Below are 18,196 nucleotides of genomic sequence, written 5' to 3'. Positions count from 1 at the left end.
CCCTTGCAAACTCACATTCATCTTGCCTCCACTTTTGAGTACAAATTCCATGTCAAAATCCAATCAACAACTGATGCATAGATCCAAGTCCCCACCCTACATTTTCTCTTTTTCAATAATCTGTTTCACTCGGAATTACGTCACAATATGGAAGAAATGATCTGTTGCTACTTCCATTTCATTGTGACTTTACCCATATTAAGTTGTTTTTGTTTCTCTACTTTACACCTCTTCTGTTTTTCCCCACAGACTTCAACTACAACACTGATGGCTATGAGGGAGATACTGCAGAGGACAGGAAGTCTCAGGATGGCTCAGAGACCATGCCCTTTATAGACGAGTCTCCCACCATGTCCCCTCATCTCTGTGCACGGGGACAGGACGGAGAGGCCGTCTCACCCACACCACCTGAAGGGCTACTGTCTGGGGTATGACCGTATGTTTGACACTGTGTGTGTGTGTGTTTGTGTTTAGGATTAGAAGAAACAGCCGTTAAACAGTTGGTTAAAAGGATGCCGCTAACATGCTGCCAAAAACCTCTTCAGCGTCTTAAGCAGATTTTTTGTAATAACCGGCTTACTGGTGTTATTGTAAACAAACTTAATGCCAATTAGTGAAATCTATGTTATTTCTATTCATATATTGGATTAAAGACATTAGGTGTCGTGTAAATCTGTATGTTCAACACACTTTCAAGGCAATTCTGAACTTTTTCATATTTTGGCTGATTGTGCGATCTCATTCATACATTTCCATATGATCTGCTTACACCCCAGTAATGGTTGTTTAGGTGTGGACCTTCATGCTTACTTTTTCTAAAAGTAAGTTTTCTTACGAAATTCGTACAAAATCCTTATGAAATATGGAGCTTTGTATGTGTTTGTGTTCAGCTGTAATGACTGTAGTTTCCATTGATGCTCTTAAGTGATAGTTCATCCAAAAATGTACTCTACCTTTCAAAAGTTTGTACATTTTTTTGTAATCTTTTTGATGGAAGACTCCGATGGCTACCAAGGCTGTGCTTATTTGATAAAAAATATAGGAAATAATATTGTATCGCAATAATATCGCAGTGCAATGTCTGAAGCACACACACGTTACTTGCTTACAGTGATCAATGAAAGCAGTGCATTAATATAGAACAGTGTTTAAAACTGACCAGCCTTTGTTGTAAATGTCAGCTCACAATCAGCCAGCATCACTCTCTTCATTGCTTTCACTCATTGCTGGCTTATTGACATGACAAATAATGGTGTGGTTGTTTTGCCAAATCACTTTCATAGCTTCAGGCAATGAAATAAATGCTTTGTTGAATCCATTCTCACCTGGTGTATCTCAGCATAGCATATTATTCATATTAACCCTCTGAGGTCTGAGCTGTTTTCTGGGCCCTGGAGGTGTTCTGACATGCTCTGACATTTCTGGTTATTTCTGTTACTTGTGACATTTTCATGACTAAAGTCTAATTACACTGTATTCAGCACAAACTCTGCTTCAATAATATATCAACAGCATGTATGTAAAAGTTTGTAGTTTTGAGATAATGACATTTATGCGTGGTTTGTGAAAATACAAAAAAAAATTCTCACTGAAATAAGGCCATGAAACCCATACTGATTATTTCTTCACAAGACTTTTGAAAATTGTATCACGTAGCCTAGAATATTTGCTCTAAAACTATGTGAAAATCACCCTGATTGCTCATTCAGATAAGACAATATATTGATTTAAAAATTTTACGACGCGTTTTGTGTGAAAAAGCCTTATGCGAGAGCTCATTAATATGTAAGCTTTTCTCACCTGAGAAAGACAAAGACCCTCCCCTAACGGCCCTATTAGGAGCTATCAGGCCCTGCCATTCTGGGCAACCTTGCACAATACTGTAAATGAGGAGATTTAAAAAAGAATGGCTTTTAAATTGTTTGGATTTATTTACAACACAGCATAGTCCAAAGATACACAACAAGTGCCAAAAAAGCACTTATTGAAAACAATGATCCAAAGACAGAGACCTTTGTGCCATTCCTAAAAACATTGTACATACCTTTCATTTCCAAGGTGTTTGATTTTCACTTTACCATGTACAGAGACTCATGTGAATGTTGAATTCAGCAGGACTCAGTGTCATCTGGGCCCTGAAAAAAAAAGTGAACATACTGATATCAAGAGAAAGGCCTGCACGATTTTGGGAATAAATTTTAGATTTTTCTGGTTAAAATTGCTTTTTAAAATTCACAGAATACACACACACACACACACACACACACAAATGTTTCCAACAATATATAATATAATGAACAGTGAACACCAGGTTTGTTGTGCCTTGTAGGCATAAGCTATGCGCAGTGCTGGATAAAATATGATACATTCAAACGTGATCACGATCCAAAATATGATACATTCAAACGCGATCGCGCTGCAAAATATGATACATTCAAACGCGATCACGATCCAAAATATGATACATTCAAACGTGATCACGATCCAAAATATGATACATTCAAACGCGATCGCGCTCAAATATAAAACATTATGGTTACCATATACATATCTACGTTTGAGCAGATATCCACAAACACAGTAACAGTAAACACGGGTCTAAATATTATAATATTCACCATATATCTAGCAACAGTTCAACTGCAATGTGAAATTTATGCAACAATAGCAAACTAATATGTTAGTATATAATTTCTTACCTTATCTTTCTTGTCTTCAAATCGGGTTCTTCTTCTTCTGATGTAAATCCAATGTAAGCTCAGGCACGTCTTTCAAACTCAACGAAAAGTGAAGTGAAGTGTTTTGTTGTTGAGGTAATGAGCGCGATCGCGTTCCATGTGGAGATTTGCATGTGAATATCTTTTGCGCGAGTGGGCGTGGTAAATTAAAAAGTAATTAGGAAGCGTTTGAGAAGCTGGACATCTTGTTGGTTTTATACAAATTACTTAAACAGAGAATATTTGTTTTTGTTTTGAATCCGATCATTTAAAAGTACACACTTAAATGTTTATAAAGGTGTATGGCTCATAAATGTGTGACAAGTATTCGCTGAGTTTTGTTTCAGTTTATAGACGTGCTCAAGAAAAAAAAGTTCACCGCGACGGAGAGGCAGAACGCACACCCTGTCTATTTTCTTTATTTTACAAAAGCACAATGTTTTGATTTGATTGTAAGTGGACACATACAAAAGTAGAAATATCACAGATTCTTTTTTTATATTTCTTTTTTCTGTATGACCATAAATGACGAAGAAATTTAAGTTTATAGTGCTACAATGTGGAGAAAATCCAGCAAAACGCGCCCGCGCGTTTGTCGACCTCAGAGGGTTAAACTATGTTCATATTAAACTATGTGGAATAGCACTTTTGGCAGTAGTTCGACTGGTGCAGTAAAAAGTCACGCCTGATCTTCTTCCCACTAGGAACCCACTAGGAAGAAGATCAGGCGTGACTTTTTACTGCGCCAGTCGAAGTACTCCCAAAAGTGCTATTCCGCCATACATTATAGTTATCCTTTTTAACCCGCTTGGAAAAGCGCCACGTTTTATTTTGTGTCACCATACTTGGTCGTATAACTACTCGTGTAACTGTTTTTAAATAGGGAAAATGTTGATGTGTTTGGTCACTTCTAAATTCATTGCTGTTAGATACCATTGAATATACTGGGCTAAGCTAAGTACTATCAGAGTGTCACCGCGCGCTAGAGCGATTAAGTGCACACACTGAGATGAGAGGGGTATGTATCAACTCGTCTTAGTTAAGGGAATAACATAGTTTAATATGAAAAAACGGTGGAGTATCCCTTTAATGGAACATATCCATACAAAAAAACTGAATGAAACTACAAGAATACAGAATTATCATTACTATGAAGTCTGCTAATGCTAATGCTAATTTTTCAATTATAAAATTCCAAATAAAACATGCTTAAAAAAAAAAGACTATTTTAAATATTTTATTCATTTGCCTGCATGTGTAACATAAGAGAACCGTGGAAATGTTAATGTTTTATTTAATCATTGAAATATTCATTTAAAATCTCAGGGGGTACTTCATGTAAATATTTTACATCAAAGGTGTTTGGCTGATGGAAAAAGAAGTTTAGATAATAAAGATAAAAAAATACCAAACCAACTGTCATTTATTTTACACAATGATAGCACAAACACTATTTCTAATCCAAGGGTTAAATATTCAAATATATTCCAATCAGATGGACATGGAGTGGCTATTTCTATAGACTAAATTAATCATTCTGTAATGACGAATGTCTTTGGCCATTTATAATGTGCAGTTCAGAGATTAAATTGACACTGAGGTGTATGTGTTTGTCACACGTATTTATGCCCATTTTGAACATGCATGACTATTACCATTGTGTGACAGATAATTAGTGTTAAAGTGTTGAAATTGATAGTGACGTATGTGTGTGACCAGGCTCAAACTTTTACAACAGCATCTCCATCTAGTGGTAGAGCAGATTAAGTGCTTAAAGTGTTTTTGCCTTTATAGTTCTGCTCCATTTCTAAACAAATATAGGCTGTGAAACCTGATATAGGAATATCACATATTTGAAAGTTTATTCTACATTGCAATGAAACAAATGTATTGCATGATGAAAAACAAGAGTATGAAATAAAATATATAATAAATAATACATAAATTATTTTGATATTAATCAAATTAAATAAAGTATAAACATACTATTTTATCAGTTTGACAGTTTTAAAAAAAATAATCCAGCAAACAAGCAAAATAATAAATAAATAAAAATCTCTCATCCCTATAGCCTTAAATTTACTCTAGCATGCCTCAGTAACTATCTATACATGATATAGAAAACAAAGCAGTCACCTGCACCTGTGAGCTTGACTGCAGGTGAAGTCAAGCGTGGAGAAGGACATAGGCAAATGGCTTATTAGAAATGTGCTGTGTTTTCTCTGCCTCCTCTCTCGCTTTCATTAGAGCCTCTCAGAGGGTCTGATCATGTGAGCAGTGTTGTGAGGAGCTCTGAGAGCCTTATATAACCACTGCACAGAGACATCATCAGAGGCCTGTTTCTACAGACTCACCTCACAACATCAAATGAATGATAGATGAATTAGTGTACCATTCATTTATATCAGTTCCCATTGATGGTAATGTTGTGTCAACTAGTGTATACAGGTTCTGTGAGAAAAAGAGAAGCCAAAGTATTATGCCATCATTTGCCATCTTGCTTGGTTCTAGTTCCTCTTTTGGGCTCTAGATAAATCATCAGGGATTCCCCACTGACTTTTGTTCAAGGATTACCATGAATTTTTCAAATGTAATTCCATGATGATGATGATTCTAATGCTCATGCAACGTTAACTGAGTTTGTCAGGAAGGTTGATAAATAGTTTGACATGTTGATGAGTGTGATGTGTGCTTGGGTGTGATCAGTCAAAAATATGGATGGACAAATTTCTGTCAACCAGACTTTGACCTCACTCTGCTCACACACTGCAAAATGTGTGTGTGCACTGAAAGCAGTCACTCCTAATAGAGTATCACCCAATAAGAGTTACATTTAGTCATTTAGCAGACGCCTTCGTCCAAAGCGACTTACAAATGAGGACTTAATTAACCGAGTCATCGTGACGAGGCAAAAACAATGCAAGTAGTGCTCAAAATACAAAGTTCAGGCATTGCTCAGAGTAGCATAAACCAGACAAGGGAGGATTAAAGGAAAAGGAAATATTTTTTATATTATTTTTTATTATTTTTTATGAGGTTAAGTGTTCACGGAAGAGATGAGTTTTCAGTTGTCTTTTGAATGTTGTCAGGGATTCTGCATTCCGGATGAGGGTGGGGAGATCATTCCACCAGCATGGAAGCGTGAATGAGAATGTTCTGGAGTGATTTTGTGGCTCTCTGTGATAGTACCACGAGACGTCGCTCGTTGACCGATCGTAGGCTTCTGGTAGGGATATAGACTCGTAGGAGCGAGTGAAAGTAGGAGGGAGCTGAGCCTGTGGTAGATCTATAAGCAAGCGTCAATGCCTTGAACTTGATGCGAGCAGCGAGTGGTAGCCAGTGCAGAGAGATGAACAGGGGAGTGACGTGGGCCCTTTTGGGCTCGTTGAAGATGAGACGAGCTGCAGCATTCTGAATCATTTGTAGAGGTTTAGTTGCACATGATGGAAGTCCAGCCAGAAGAGCATTGCAGTAATCAAGCCTAGAAATGACTAGGGCCTGGACGAGAAGTTGTGTTGCATGCTCTGTTAGGAAAGGCCTGATCTTCCTGATGTTGTGCAGTGCAAACCTGCATGATCAAGCTGCCTTTGTAATTTGGTCTTTGAAGGTCAGCTGGTCATCAAATATTACTCCAAGATTTCTGACTAACCTTGATGGGGTGATTGATGATGAATCTAGCTGGATAGTGAAGTCGTGCTGTAGAGATGGATTGGCAGGGAGGCAGAGAAGCTCAGTCTTTGCCAGGTTGAGCTGCAGGTGATGTTACTTCATCCATGCCGAGATGTCAGCCAGACAGCTTGTGATACGTGCAGCTACTGTGGGATCATCTGGTTGAAATGAGAGGAAGAGCTGTGTGTCATCAGCATATCAATGGTAAGATAAACCATGTGCCTGTATGATGTGTCCCAGTGATGTGGTGTTAATGGAGAAGAGGAGGGGTCCAAGAACTGAACCCTGAGGAACCCCTGTGGTCAGTTGATGTGCTTTAGATACCTCACCTCTCCATGTGACCCTGAAGGACCTATCTGTGAGATAGGACTCAAACCAGTGGAGTGGAATACCTGTGATGCCCAGTGATGAGAGGGTGGACAGAAGGATCTGATGATTCGCAGTGTCGAAGGCAGCAGACAGATCCAGGAGAATAAGAACTGATGTTTTGGAAGCAGCTTTTGCAATCCGTATGGCTTCTGTGACTGACAGTAATGCAGTCTCAGTTGAATGCCCTTTCTTGAGGCCAGATTGGTTGACATCTAGCTGCTTGTTCAGACACAGGAAGGATGATACAAAATAAAAGTTTTAACTTGATTAAAAAAACAAATCTATAATTCCATCTCCCCTTAAATATCACATGTGGACGTGTTGGTGATGGAAACGTGAATTGAGTGTATTTCATTGATGCATTGAGTTTTATTGCTGGGAGTACAGGAGAGCTTTATATCCATTAAAGGAGGAGTTGTGGACCTTTTCTGATCCAGGAAACCCCCTAAAATAAAAATGGCAAAATTGTCTTGGTACCTTACTTTAATAACTTTTATTAATAACTTTAACAACCATTATTAACTACCTTAGTAGTTCATTCATCGTACCGCTGTATTGTTCGATAGAGAGACACTATATAGAGAGATAGATAGATAAATAGATAGATAGATAGAGTCTCTATAGCAAAAACATTAACAAAAAATTATATTCTTTAAAAAATATGGTTCTGTTCATAAGTTTACATACCCCTTGCCGAATCTGAAAGAAAAAATTTGTTTAGTGCTGCCCTGATCAAGATAAGATATTTACACAGAGTACCATTTGTTACAAAAGATTTCTGTTTCAAATAAATGCTGCTTCTTTGAAGTTTCTATTCATCAAAGAATCCTGGAAAAAAAAGCATCATGGTTTCCACAAAAATATTATAAGCAGCTCACCTACTTTTAACATTGATCATAATAACAGATGTTTCTTGAGCACCAAACCAGCATATTAACATGATTTCTAAAGGATCATGTGACAATAAAGACTGGAGTAATGGCTGCTTGAAATTCAGCTTTGCCATCACAGGAATACATTATATTTTTAAATATATTAAAGCTGCAGTCCTTAGCTTTTTTGGGTTAAAAATTATCCAAAATAAATTTGAGCAAGTAGTCAAGTACATAACCAGCCAGTGTTCAAAACTATCTGCTTGCCTTAGCTTGATTCAAAATGGTAAGCTTGTAATAATGTATTTAATTCCAGTGGTACTGGTGGATTTACGCGGGAAATTCGAGCATGTCTTTGCGTCATTACGTCAGATCTGTACACATAAAGAAGGTGTCTTGGCTAGTAGGCTATATTGCGTGTGAGGATGTTGGAGGTGGAGATTTATAGCCTTTTCTCGCAGCACTTGATATAATTAAACTTATCAATTTGATGGTGGACCAGAAAGGTTCAAACGACAATCACCACAGTGACAACTGGAGATTCACCCGACGGAGAAAAAAAGAGACCGCAACCGGCCCATGTGAAAACAAGGATAAATATCGGGAGGGCATTAAATGTAGTCACGCAATGCTGATGTTGTTAACATTAACAATTTGAGAACAAAGTATAATTTGCACGGTTTGACGTGATATTCTAAGCGAGCGTTAGATTTAATCAGCGCGATTTACTGCAATGCTTTTTTCCCCTTAACATTAGTTGGTCAGAACAAAAGTGGATGTTACTTACTTGTTCAGACGACATTTTCCGGTGAAAATTCTTATGTTGGTCATACTTCCAAAAAGTAGAATCTGTGATTGCGAATGACAGTATCCACACCAGTGCGGTGATTGACAACCGCACATTCTCCTCAAAACATTGGATTCATCCGCGCTGTGCCATGCCGAGGCACAGCGCACGTAAAGTTGATAATTCCGCGAATAACTGCAATTGCAGATTTCGAACAGAGATGGCGACAAAGAGGAAAAACTGCGGACTGCACCTTTAAAATAGAAAATTGTTATTTTAAATGTAGATATATTTCACAATATTACAGGTTTTACTGTATTTTTGATCAAATAAATACAGCCTGGATGAACATAACAGAATTCTTTCAAAAACATAAAAAAAATCTTAAAGGGTCATGAAACCCTAAACCAAAATTTCTGAGATTTTAACAGAGGTATGTGTGTTGAAAACCATTGAAGACAATGTTAGCATCTGTTAGATTTAATAGTAGGGGGAAAATGGTTACATTTTAGTTTTTATACGCTATTTTCGTCTTCCGGGTTTAAAATCTTCATTGTGTCCACGTCACAGGCTGTGACGTGGCAGAGCACTATAGTACTTTAATGACTCATCGGTGTCTCATAATTATTAATGAGACTGAGTTTTTTATCCATTGAGAAGACACTTTCTCTTAATTATTTATGACACCACGTGGAACTTTCCAATGACAGACATGTCAAACTATGATATCGCGTAGTAGTAGATGAGAGAGGTAATGATGGGACGCGTTTGTTTTCGTGGTGCAAAAGTTCCAGTGCATCTTTCCCCGCGATGCTGCCCGGGATGGACTCTGACTGCGGGCGGCTGGTTGGCCATCAACCACGGACACATCTAAACTATGTGTGTGTGTAGCAACCATTCAACGGGAGAATGGTGGACTTCGGCCTTGTACACTAATGCAGGTTTCGTCTTGCGAGTGATGCGGTCCCGAGGACTTTTCTATCGCTTCAGAGTTGTGTGTGTGTGTGTGTGTGTCTAAAATGTAACCCTGACCGTTTTACTTGCCTTCTGTTAAATCACTCGTTATTAAAATTTAGATATTTCGATAATATTGTATGATATTGTAATATTGTAATATTGAATTAATTTCAATTGTATGGAATTTTTATGTCACTGTACATCTTTATTATGTGGGTTTAGGGGGCGCGTAGATCTAGGATATGTAGGCTACTGAACGTTTTTTTTTTAAGCTAATTTTTTTATTATTTTCAAATATATGCATTTATAGTGTGTATATAAACAAATATATATTTTATAATGACATAATTATACATATACATGTACATTTATATGTTTTAAATACAATTATAAGGTGTCAGTGTATTTCATTAGACTATAACTTTGCCAGCTATAAAAAAAATCTAGCATTTCCTCACGTTTTACCACTGATTTTTAGTGACAGTCGATGACAGTTTCCCTCTCCCCTCTCCCCTCTCCCCTCTCTTCTTCTCACAGCCACCACGCCCAGTTAAGTTGCATTTTTCAAAAAGATTGTGAGCTAGACTTGAGCTGAAAGAGGGGGGTGTCGTGACCCTTTAATGACCCCAAACTTTTGAACAGAAGTGTATATTCCAAATGACAAAATAATAACACTCAAAGTATAATGTTCAAAAGATGACATTCTCAATACTGGTGGTGCATGGAGGATTCAGAGTGATTTGTTAGTTAATAGACTTCAAAAAAAAAAAAAAAAGACCTAAATACATAATTATAGTTGATAAAACAATGATATGAATCGGCTAATTAACTCATTTAGTTAAATACGTTTTTTTGTGTTTTCTTTAACAATGTAAATGACTATTATACATCAGTATACTCAAGTGTTTAGATAGTAAACAGTCTGCTCAATTAGGCTACGTTCAGTCAGTTCAAATCCGATTTTCGTGCATATCCGATTGAAATTCAATCAGATTTAGCAAGTGTGAATGGCAAAAAAAAAAATCACATGAAATGTGATTTTTACAAATCTGTTTCAAGCTACATACATATGTGGTTTGAAATCCTATTCAAATCGCATTTCTAGAATCCGTTTCCATCTGACTGCTCTGATCCGATTTCGCATGGTTTATGTGACTTTCTCACGCCACGTAAAACGTAAATGTCAGATGTTGTTATAGGAAACATTGTAACACTAATGTCACATAAATAAATGAGTAGGGATCAATCGCCATTTACCAACAGTTATATTTCCCTTAAGTAAAGCATACATTTTTAGATCATACAAAATGTCTTGACAAAATTACATGAGGCAGAGCATTTGGAAGTAAAGCCTTATAAATGTACACCCAATATTAAAGTCCAGAGTTACCACAAATGTCCTTGGTCCATCACACCATTGTAGATGTTTAAGATGTTAGAAGAACATCATCCACATTTGTTCAACAAGGGTTAACCCAAGGAAAAAGTGTCTTTTCATTCAGGAGTTCGGATATACTTCCACGTTGAAGATAATAACGCAAAGAACTTGAACCAGTTGAGAAGCCCTCAAAATCAAGCAGATACCAAAACCCTCTGGTCAAAATAAAACAAACAATACAACATGAGGTTCAGCAAGCAAAATACTTTCGCACTATAAACCTTTGTTAATGAACCTTTGTTAAAGAAACAAATAAATCAACTCACATTGAGATATTGAACACAGATGTTCCTCAACAGGGTTTTCCAAATGAAAGCATGGAAAGAGCATGTGCTCTCAGCTAACAGGTATTCCTAACTCACACTTCCCTCTTCCTTTTACTCTCTGGCCTGGAGAGATTACAACTTGCATTCAACATAGGAGACAGGTAACAGTTTACTAGAACTGTTACACACACCCCCTCTCAGAAGAAGGCCTGACCTGGCCGTAAAACCTTATTTTCTACATGGTATGTCTCAACTTGTTTAGGTTAGGTTGACAGCTCAACTCTTCAGGTTGTAGTACCTCTGTTGTCTGCTCTGAGCTCTCGCAACATTCTCCTTTACTCTCTCCAGAAGTGATTGCTGACGTTCAACAACTTCATACGCAGATTGGTCAGGATCAGGCGAATGATATTGGAATAGTTCAAGGGGTCCTTTCAACTTGTGTCCTAGAGTGGTTTCCGCTGGGGTATACTTCGTACTCTCCTGCCAAGCTGAATTGATTGCAAACCTGAACTCATGGATCCATTGGTCCCAATTCTGATGATTGTCCTTGACATATGAGGCAATCATGGTCTTAAGAGTTTTGTTTACCCTTTCTGTCAGGTTAGTCTGGGGATGTCTCGCCATTGTCTGCAGGTAGCATTCAGAAGTTGTGAGGTAAATTGTGGTCCTCGGTCTGATAACAAATACGTAGGTACCCCCCAACGGGTAAAGATATCTTTGATAAGGATGTTAGTTATCAAAGGTGTCTTAGCTGACCACAAAGGGAACACCTCGACCCACTTGCTACAGTAATCCACAGAAACCAATAAATACTCATTCAACTTCATGCTCCTTGGAAATGGTCCCATAAGATCAATGCCCATCATATATCCGGGTTCTTTTACCGTAGTAGATTGAAGGGTTCCAGAAAGTATGGATATACGTGGCTTGTATTGTTTTGTACTGACAGGTTTGGCATTGTTTGCAGTGATCCCATACATCTCGCTGGATTTCTGGCCAGTACCCGACGTTGAGTAGTCTCCGCAATGTTTTCATGCGTCCAAGATGCGCACTTAAAGGATTGTCATGTGCAAACTGGAGAAATTGCTGCCGGAGATCCTTTGGGATGACTACTTACAAAGTATGACCCTTTTGACTTTCAGGGACACATCTAAACAGAAAGCTGTTCTGTACAACATAATGGATACGTTGGGGGTCGATAGGGTTAAGCTCTGTTTCATCCCACAGAGGCTGCAATGATTGATCACTTTTTTGGCTTCGACCAAGTTCTTCCCAGTTGATCGGTAAGTCTCCATTCACATCCTTTGCCTGGCATACCGCAACACTTCCCAGTGGCTCTCCCTCAGGCATTGCACGGGACAACGAATCAGGCACAACATTACATCTCCCTTTTCGGTATCTCACAGTAAAGTCAAATCCCTGGAGTCGGATAGCCCACCTAGTAAGTCTTGATGTTGGACGAGCATGGTTGAATACCCAAGTGAGTGTGGCATGATCAGTAAGAACTTCAAAGGGTTTCCCTTCTAGGTACTGTCGCCACTTCTCAACCACCCAGACGACAGCGAGGCATTCCTTCTCTGAAACAGCATATATTTTTTTCAGCTCCTTGAAGCAGACAGGATGCATAGGCGATGACGTGTTCTCCCTTTTCCGAATCCTGAGTCAGGACAGCCCCAAGTCCTAAGTCGCTAGCATCGGTCTGCACTTTAAATGATTTACTTGAGTCTGGGGGCACCAGAACTGGGGCCTTTTGTAGGGCATCCTTCAAATCTTCTAAAGAATGTTGGCACTCCTTAGTCCAGTTCCATGGTACACCCTTCCTCTTAAGTGCATGAAGTGGAGCAGCACGTTCCGAAAAATATGGAATAAATCGGTGATACCACCCAGCAAGACCTAGGAATCGCTCAACTCCCTTAATGTTTTTGGGCACAGGGAAATTCTTGACAGCATCCACTTTGGAATCCTGTCTTGATGCCTTCCGCTGAAATGACGTGTCCTAGGAAAGTCAGTGATTTCCTTACCAATTTACATTTCCTAAGGTTAAGGGTTAGGCCAGCCGATTCCAGCCAAACAAACACCTTCAGATCCCGGAAGTGTTGCTGGATGTCTCTGGAGTACACGACAATGTCGTCTATGTACACAAAACAACATTTGCCAATAAGATCTTGTAGAACTTTGTTCATGAGCCTTTGGAATGTTGCTCCAGCATTTTTCAACCCAAATGGTAGACGAACAAATTCATACTGGTTGTACTTTGTAACAAAAGCAGTTTTTTGGATGCTACTTTCATCTATCACCACTTGCCAGTATCCAGTCTTGAGGTCTAGGGTACTGAATACTGTTGCGCCATAGACAGACTCCAAGATCTCTTGTATCTGAGGCATGGGAAAACCATCCAGTGGGGTTTTGGCATTCAGTGCTCGAAAATCCACACAGAAACGTATACCCCCATCCTTCTTGGGCACTAGCACTACTGGAGCTGCCCATGGGGAGACAGATGGTCGTATTATACCTTTATTCAGCATAGCTTTGACTTCCTCATCAATGAAGTTTTGCTTATTGATTGGAATGGGATATGCTCTTTTCCATATTGGAACGGGGTCATTAGTTATAATCTGGTGCTTAATGATAGAGGTTTTTACCTAATGTATCTGTACAGACAGTCGGCCAATTAAACAACAACCCCTCTAAACGCCTCTTCTCTGTACGGGAGGCATCCGCAAGACCCACCAAATCCTTGATGGCAGCTGTGGTATCACTAGATACTTGCACTACTGGCAGTGCACAGTGTATGTTAACTGATGGTGGTTGGTCATAACAAGAGAAAGGATGTACTGTTTCTTTCTCTCCAGGCAATGAATATGTGGCGGAGTCAAAATCCAACTTGACTCTGCATGTTACCAGGAACTCAAGGCCTAATATGAGCTGAAAGGCTAAGTCTTCATCTCTCATGATGAATAGTCGCAATGGGTTTGTGCATCCTTGCAGGGCACACTCCCAAGTAACTTCACCCAACGCCCTCTGGATATGGCTATTGGCAAGGGTAAATGTCTGTCCCCGACTGGACCGCCAAGACTCAGTCTCATCCTTCCATCTCCTCCACAATGACTCCTGGATTAATGAGTAGGAACTGCCTGTATCCAGGATGGCTTCACAAGGTTGGCTAACGCAAAGTTATAGTCAAGGTTAGAAGCTTGACATTACCTCGTCACTAATGCCATGCTGTGACTTCCGGGCTTACCTCTGCTGTACTTATCTTGGCCTCCTCTTCTGGAAGACTGTTCAGCCTGACGTTGCTTCCAGAAGGCCCTCTCCTCAGTAATGTCCCGCTCTACCAAAGCTCCTGTGCGCACCAAGTCATCAAAGGTAGTCACTGTTCCTCTCAAAATACTAGAAATACGGGGATTACAGTTTCTTAAGGCAGCCTGCAGAATCTCTCTCTCAGGCATCGTTGGTTTCAATCTAAGGCATAAGGCTCGATACTGGAAAGCGAATGTTCGAAGATCCTCATCAATCCCATGTTTTCTCTCTCTTATCCTCCTTTCTGCTTCAACCTCATGATCATCAGGTAAAAAGGACCGCAAAAAGGCAGTTTTGAACTGACTCCATGTTTTAACTTGTGCTTTTTCAGCCACCCACCAATCCATGGCGGTATGGGTCAGTACCGATGGCAGAGTTGCTAATATTTCAGCATCACTTATGGGTCGGACAGCTAGATACTCTGCACATTTTTCCAGATAAGCTATCGGGTCTTCAGCTCCTGTGCTCCCAAACTTAGAGAATACGATTTTAACGGCCATTCTATAAGGCAGCTGGTGTAGCATGGGAGTTGACTGTACATCTGGTGTTGAGGTGGTAGTTGGTGTGGAGGTAGCTCCAGGTGTAAGACAAAGCAAAGACTTAAGATGGTTGTCTCTTCTTTTCATGCAATCCATCACAGTTTTACCCATCTCTTGTAGCTGGTTTTCTAGGGTTTTCTTCAGGCGCCTACTCTTTTCTTCTACAAAATCAACAAGCTCTTCCTCCAACTTCTTCAAACTTTGGTTGAGTGATGATTGAGTGGTCATTAGCTTTATCAAGTCTGGCATCAGACCCTCTGTAGCAATCAAACGACGGTCATATTGCTGAAGATAATTCTGAATAGTGGTGTCCACTCCATGAACACGTTCTACACTCTCTTTCTCTTTCTTATCCATTCTGATCTCCAGTTGTCTCACCTTTGTCGCAATTCATACTTTGCACGTGACGTCACAAGTACTGGCTGGCGGGCAAGAACGTCGTTCTCCAGCAACGAAACCCAGTAAACTAATCAAGGATCTTGCCAGGACGTCAGCAGTTTTACTATACAAAAGTTGGTGTTTTGAGGTGTAAACACCATGCCAGATAGTTGTTGTGCAATTGGATGCACTAACCGCAGATGAGATAAGCAACCTTCACAGTATACACGTCTGTGCAGTGATCATTCCATCACTCCATCAAAGGTAATTTCAACATTTTTTTGAATACAATGGGTGTATGATCATGTAATTAATCGTGTCTTTAAGTTACCCTTTAGTTTCGTCAATCAACACCACCAGCTGGTTCGGCGAGTCAGCTGTTTGTGTTATGAGTCTAAGCTAGGCTAACTGTGTACGTTCACACCGGCAAAATGAATGACTTCCGGGCACTTTGACGCTCTCGTCGGTGGCGGTGTGAATGCACAGTAACAGCTGTCGTCTTTTGCTAACAACAACAAAAGTGTGTGATAGGTTGTTTTGAGGTTTGTGATATCTATGGTTTTCAATGAGAACCAGAGATGACCCAACAGTAGAGCTAGATTATTTACGGAGGAATTATTACTGTTCGATTATCTTAAAAAACCTTGTCTGCTTTACACAATTTAGCTACCTTGGAGTTAATCCTAGTCCATAGTTATGCAGCTAGCTCGCTAACAGACTTGATAGCTACTAGAAAGACCTGGAACTACAGGACTCTACGTTGAAAATACCCGTTTGTTGCCCGCCAGGTATCCATGGTAGTCACGTGACTGCAAAGTATGAATAGTAAGACTGATCAGACTTTCATCCTCCTCTTCAGGTGGTGGTGGAGGTGGTAGATAACTTGAGTCATTGTCTTCTTCTGGAACAGCCACTCCTTCTGACTCTAAATACAGGCTGCTGAATGAGCATATCAGCTCTCGAACTGGCTCACGTCGGGTTAAAAAAGGTTCAGAAGTATAGTCTGGATCCATTTTGGGACTAGACTCAACGTTGTCTCATGCCAGAGCCTCAGACAAGTCTTAAACCAAAATATGAGGAAGTTATCGGTCACAACCCTTTCATATATTCTTAAAAAATTGCAACCAAGCACTTGGGTAAACACAAATGGGGGATAAATAAGCTTATACAAAGAAACATATGTTTCAAAAAAGCATACTCTCATTTCACTCTTGAAGAAAGTTGTTGGGATGGTGGTTAAGGTCCCTGTTTGGGCGCCAAAATATGTAACACTGTCAAGGGTCACATAAATAAATGAGGAGGGATCAATCACCATTTACCAACAGTTATATTTCCCTTAAGTAAAGCATACATTTTTAGATCATACAAAATGTCTTGACAAAATTACGAGGCAGAGCATTTGGAAGTAAAGCCTTATAAATGTACACCCAATATTAAAGTCCAGAGTTACCACAAATGTCCTTGGTCCATCACACCATTGTAGATGTTTAAGATGTTAGAAGAACATCATCCACATTTGTTCAACAAGGGTTAATCCAAGGAAAAAGTGTCTTTTCATTCAGGAGTTCGGATATACTTCAACGTTGAAGATAATAACACAAAGAACTTGAACCAGTTGAGAAGCCCTCAAAATCAAGCAGATGCCAAAACCCTCTGGTCAAAATAAAACAAACAATACAACATGAGGTTCAGCAAGCAAAATACTTTAGCACTATAAACCTTTGTTAATGTTAAAGAAACAAATAAATCAACTCACATTGAGATATTGAACACAGATGTTCCTCAACAGGGTTTTCCAAATGAAAGCATGGAAAGAGCATGTGCTCTCAGCTAACAGGTATTCCTAACTCACACTTCCCTCTTCCTTTTACTCTCTGGCCTGGAGAGATCTCCCGGATAATGGTGCCTCCCTAGTGCCCTCTAATGGCCGGGAGTGAAATTACAACTTGCATTCAACATAGGAGACAGGTAACAGTTTACTAGAACTGTTACAACATGCTGAAATTCACTGCAGAAATAAGGTTATGTTGTTGCAAAGTGCCGGATGATCAGAAAATGACAATATAACAGAGACTTGTTTTGAAACCGGCGGAGACAACAGCATGGAATAAACCCATGCATACCAGCCTCCTATGTTTCTGCTGCTGCATCAAAAGACGCAGTAGTCCAGCGCGACGGCTACACGTTGTAATGTTGTAAGTAAGACAACATCTGTATTGCAAAACCCTACATGTTGCGGATGTTGTTGGTGTTTTTGGCGTATGCCTATCAACGCAATGTCATTGCCATAGAAACCAATGCAGATATTTCGTAAAACGAAAGAGTGACATGGACATACAAATCGGATCTGAACCGTTGTGATACACAATGTGGACTTCAATATTTTTAGATCAGATTCCAATCGGATACACAAATAATTGGATTTGGACTGACAGTGTGAATGTGGCCTTAGATTCATTGGTTGTGTCCCAGATGATGTATAAATATGCAAAGGTCCTAAAACTAACTTTTTGCCACACCTGCCAATGAAACTTCACAATTCTCTTTTCCAATTACGATAGCAGCTTAAAACTACTAGCCTAATACACATTTAAAACAGTATTAAAGACAAGTAAAGAGTTAGTAATAAAATAAGAACAAATAATCAAATGACAACCAAAAGCACAAATAAATACAATATAACAAAAATACAAATTAAATAAACAGTGCTTAGGTTTTTTAGGTAGGTCTAAAGTTTTCATGTACAGAAATTTAATAAAAGTAAGCAAATGTAAAATAACACTGCATAGTTTTCACTGTATGAACATTCTTATTAATTAATTAATCCTTATTCAAGAGCAGTAAGTGATTTTTTTTCTTTGCCATTTGTTGTTTGATTAACATTAAAAACACAGAATATTAGGG

At 39.1% G+C, this 18,196-nt stretch overlaps 1 protein-coding gene across 2 annotated transcripts in view; it reads left to right on the top strand.

The window, feature by feature from the left end:
- The window catches only part of abr (ABR activator of RhoGEF and GTPase), a 296,797-nt gene that overhangs the window by 95,552 nt on the left and 183,049 nt on the right, over positions 1 to 18,196 (top strand). For both annotated transcript variants that reach the window (XM_084113285.1, XM_084113286.1), the window contains exon 2: positions 250 to 428. In XM_084113285.1, coding sequence (XP_083969411.1) covers positions 250 to 428 — 179 coding nt within the window. The remainder of the gene's footprint in view (positions 1 to 249; positions 429 to 18,196) is intronic.

The sequence above is a fragment of the Abramis brama genome (genome assembly GCF_963993115.1).
Source record: "Abramis brama genome assembly, chromosome: 5".
Lineage (NCBI taxonomy): Eukaryota > Metazoa > Chordata > Actinopteri > Cypriniformes > Leuciscidae > Abramis > Abramis brama.
Note: the sequence above shows the minus strand (reverse complement) of the source record. Positions and strands in the feature narration are given on the sequence as shown.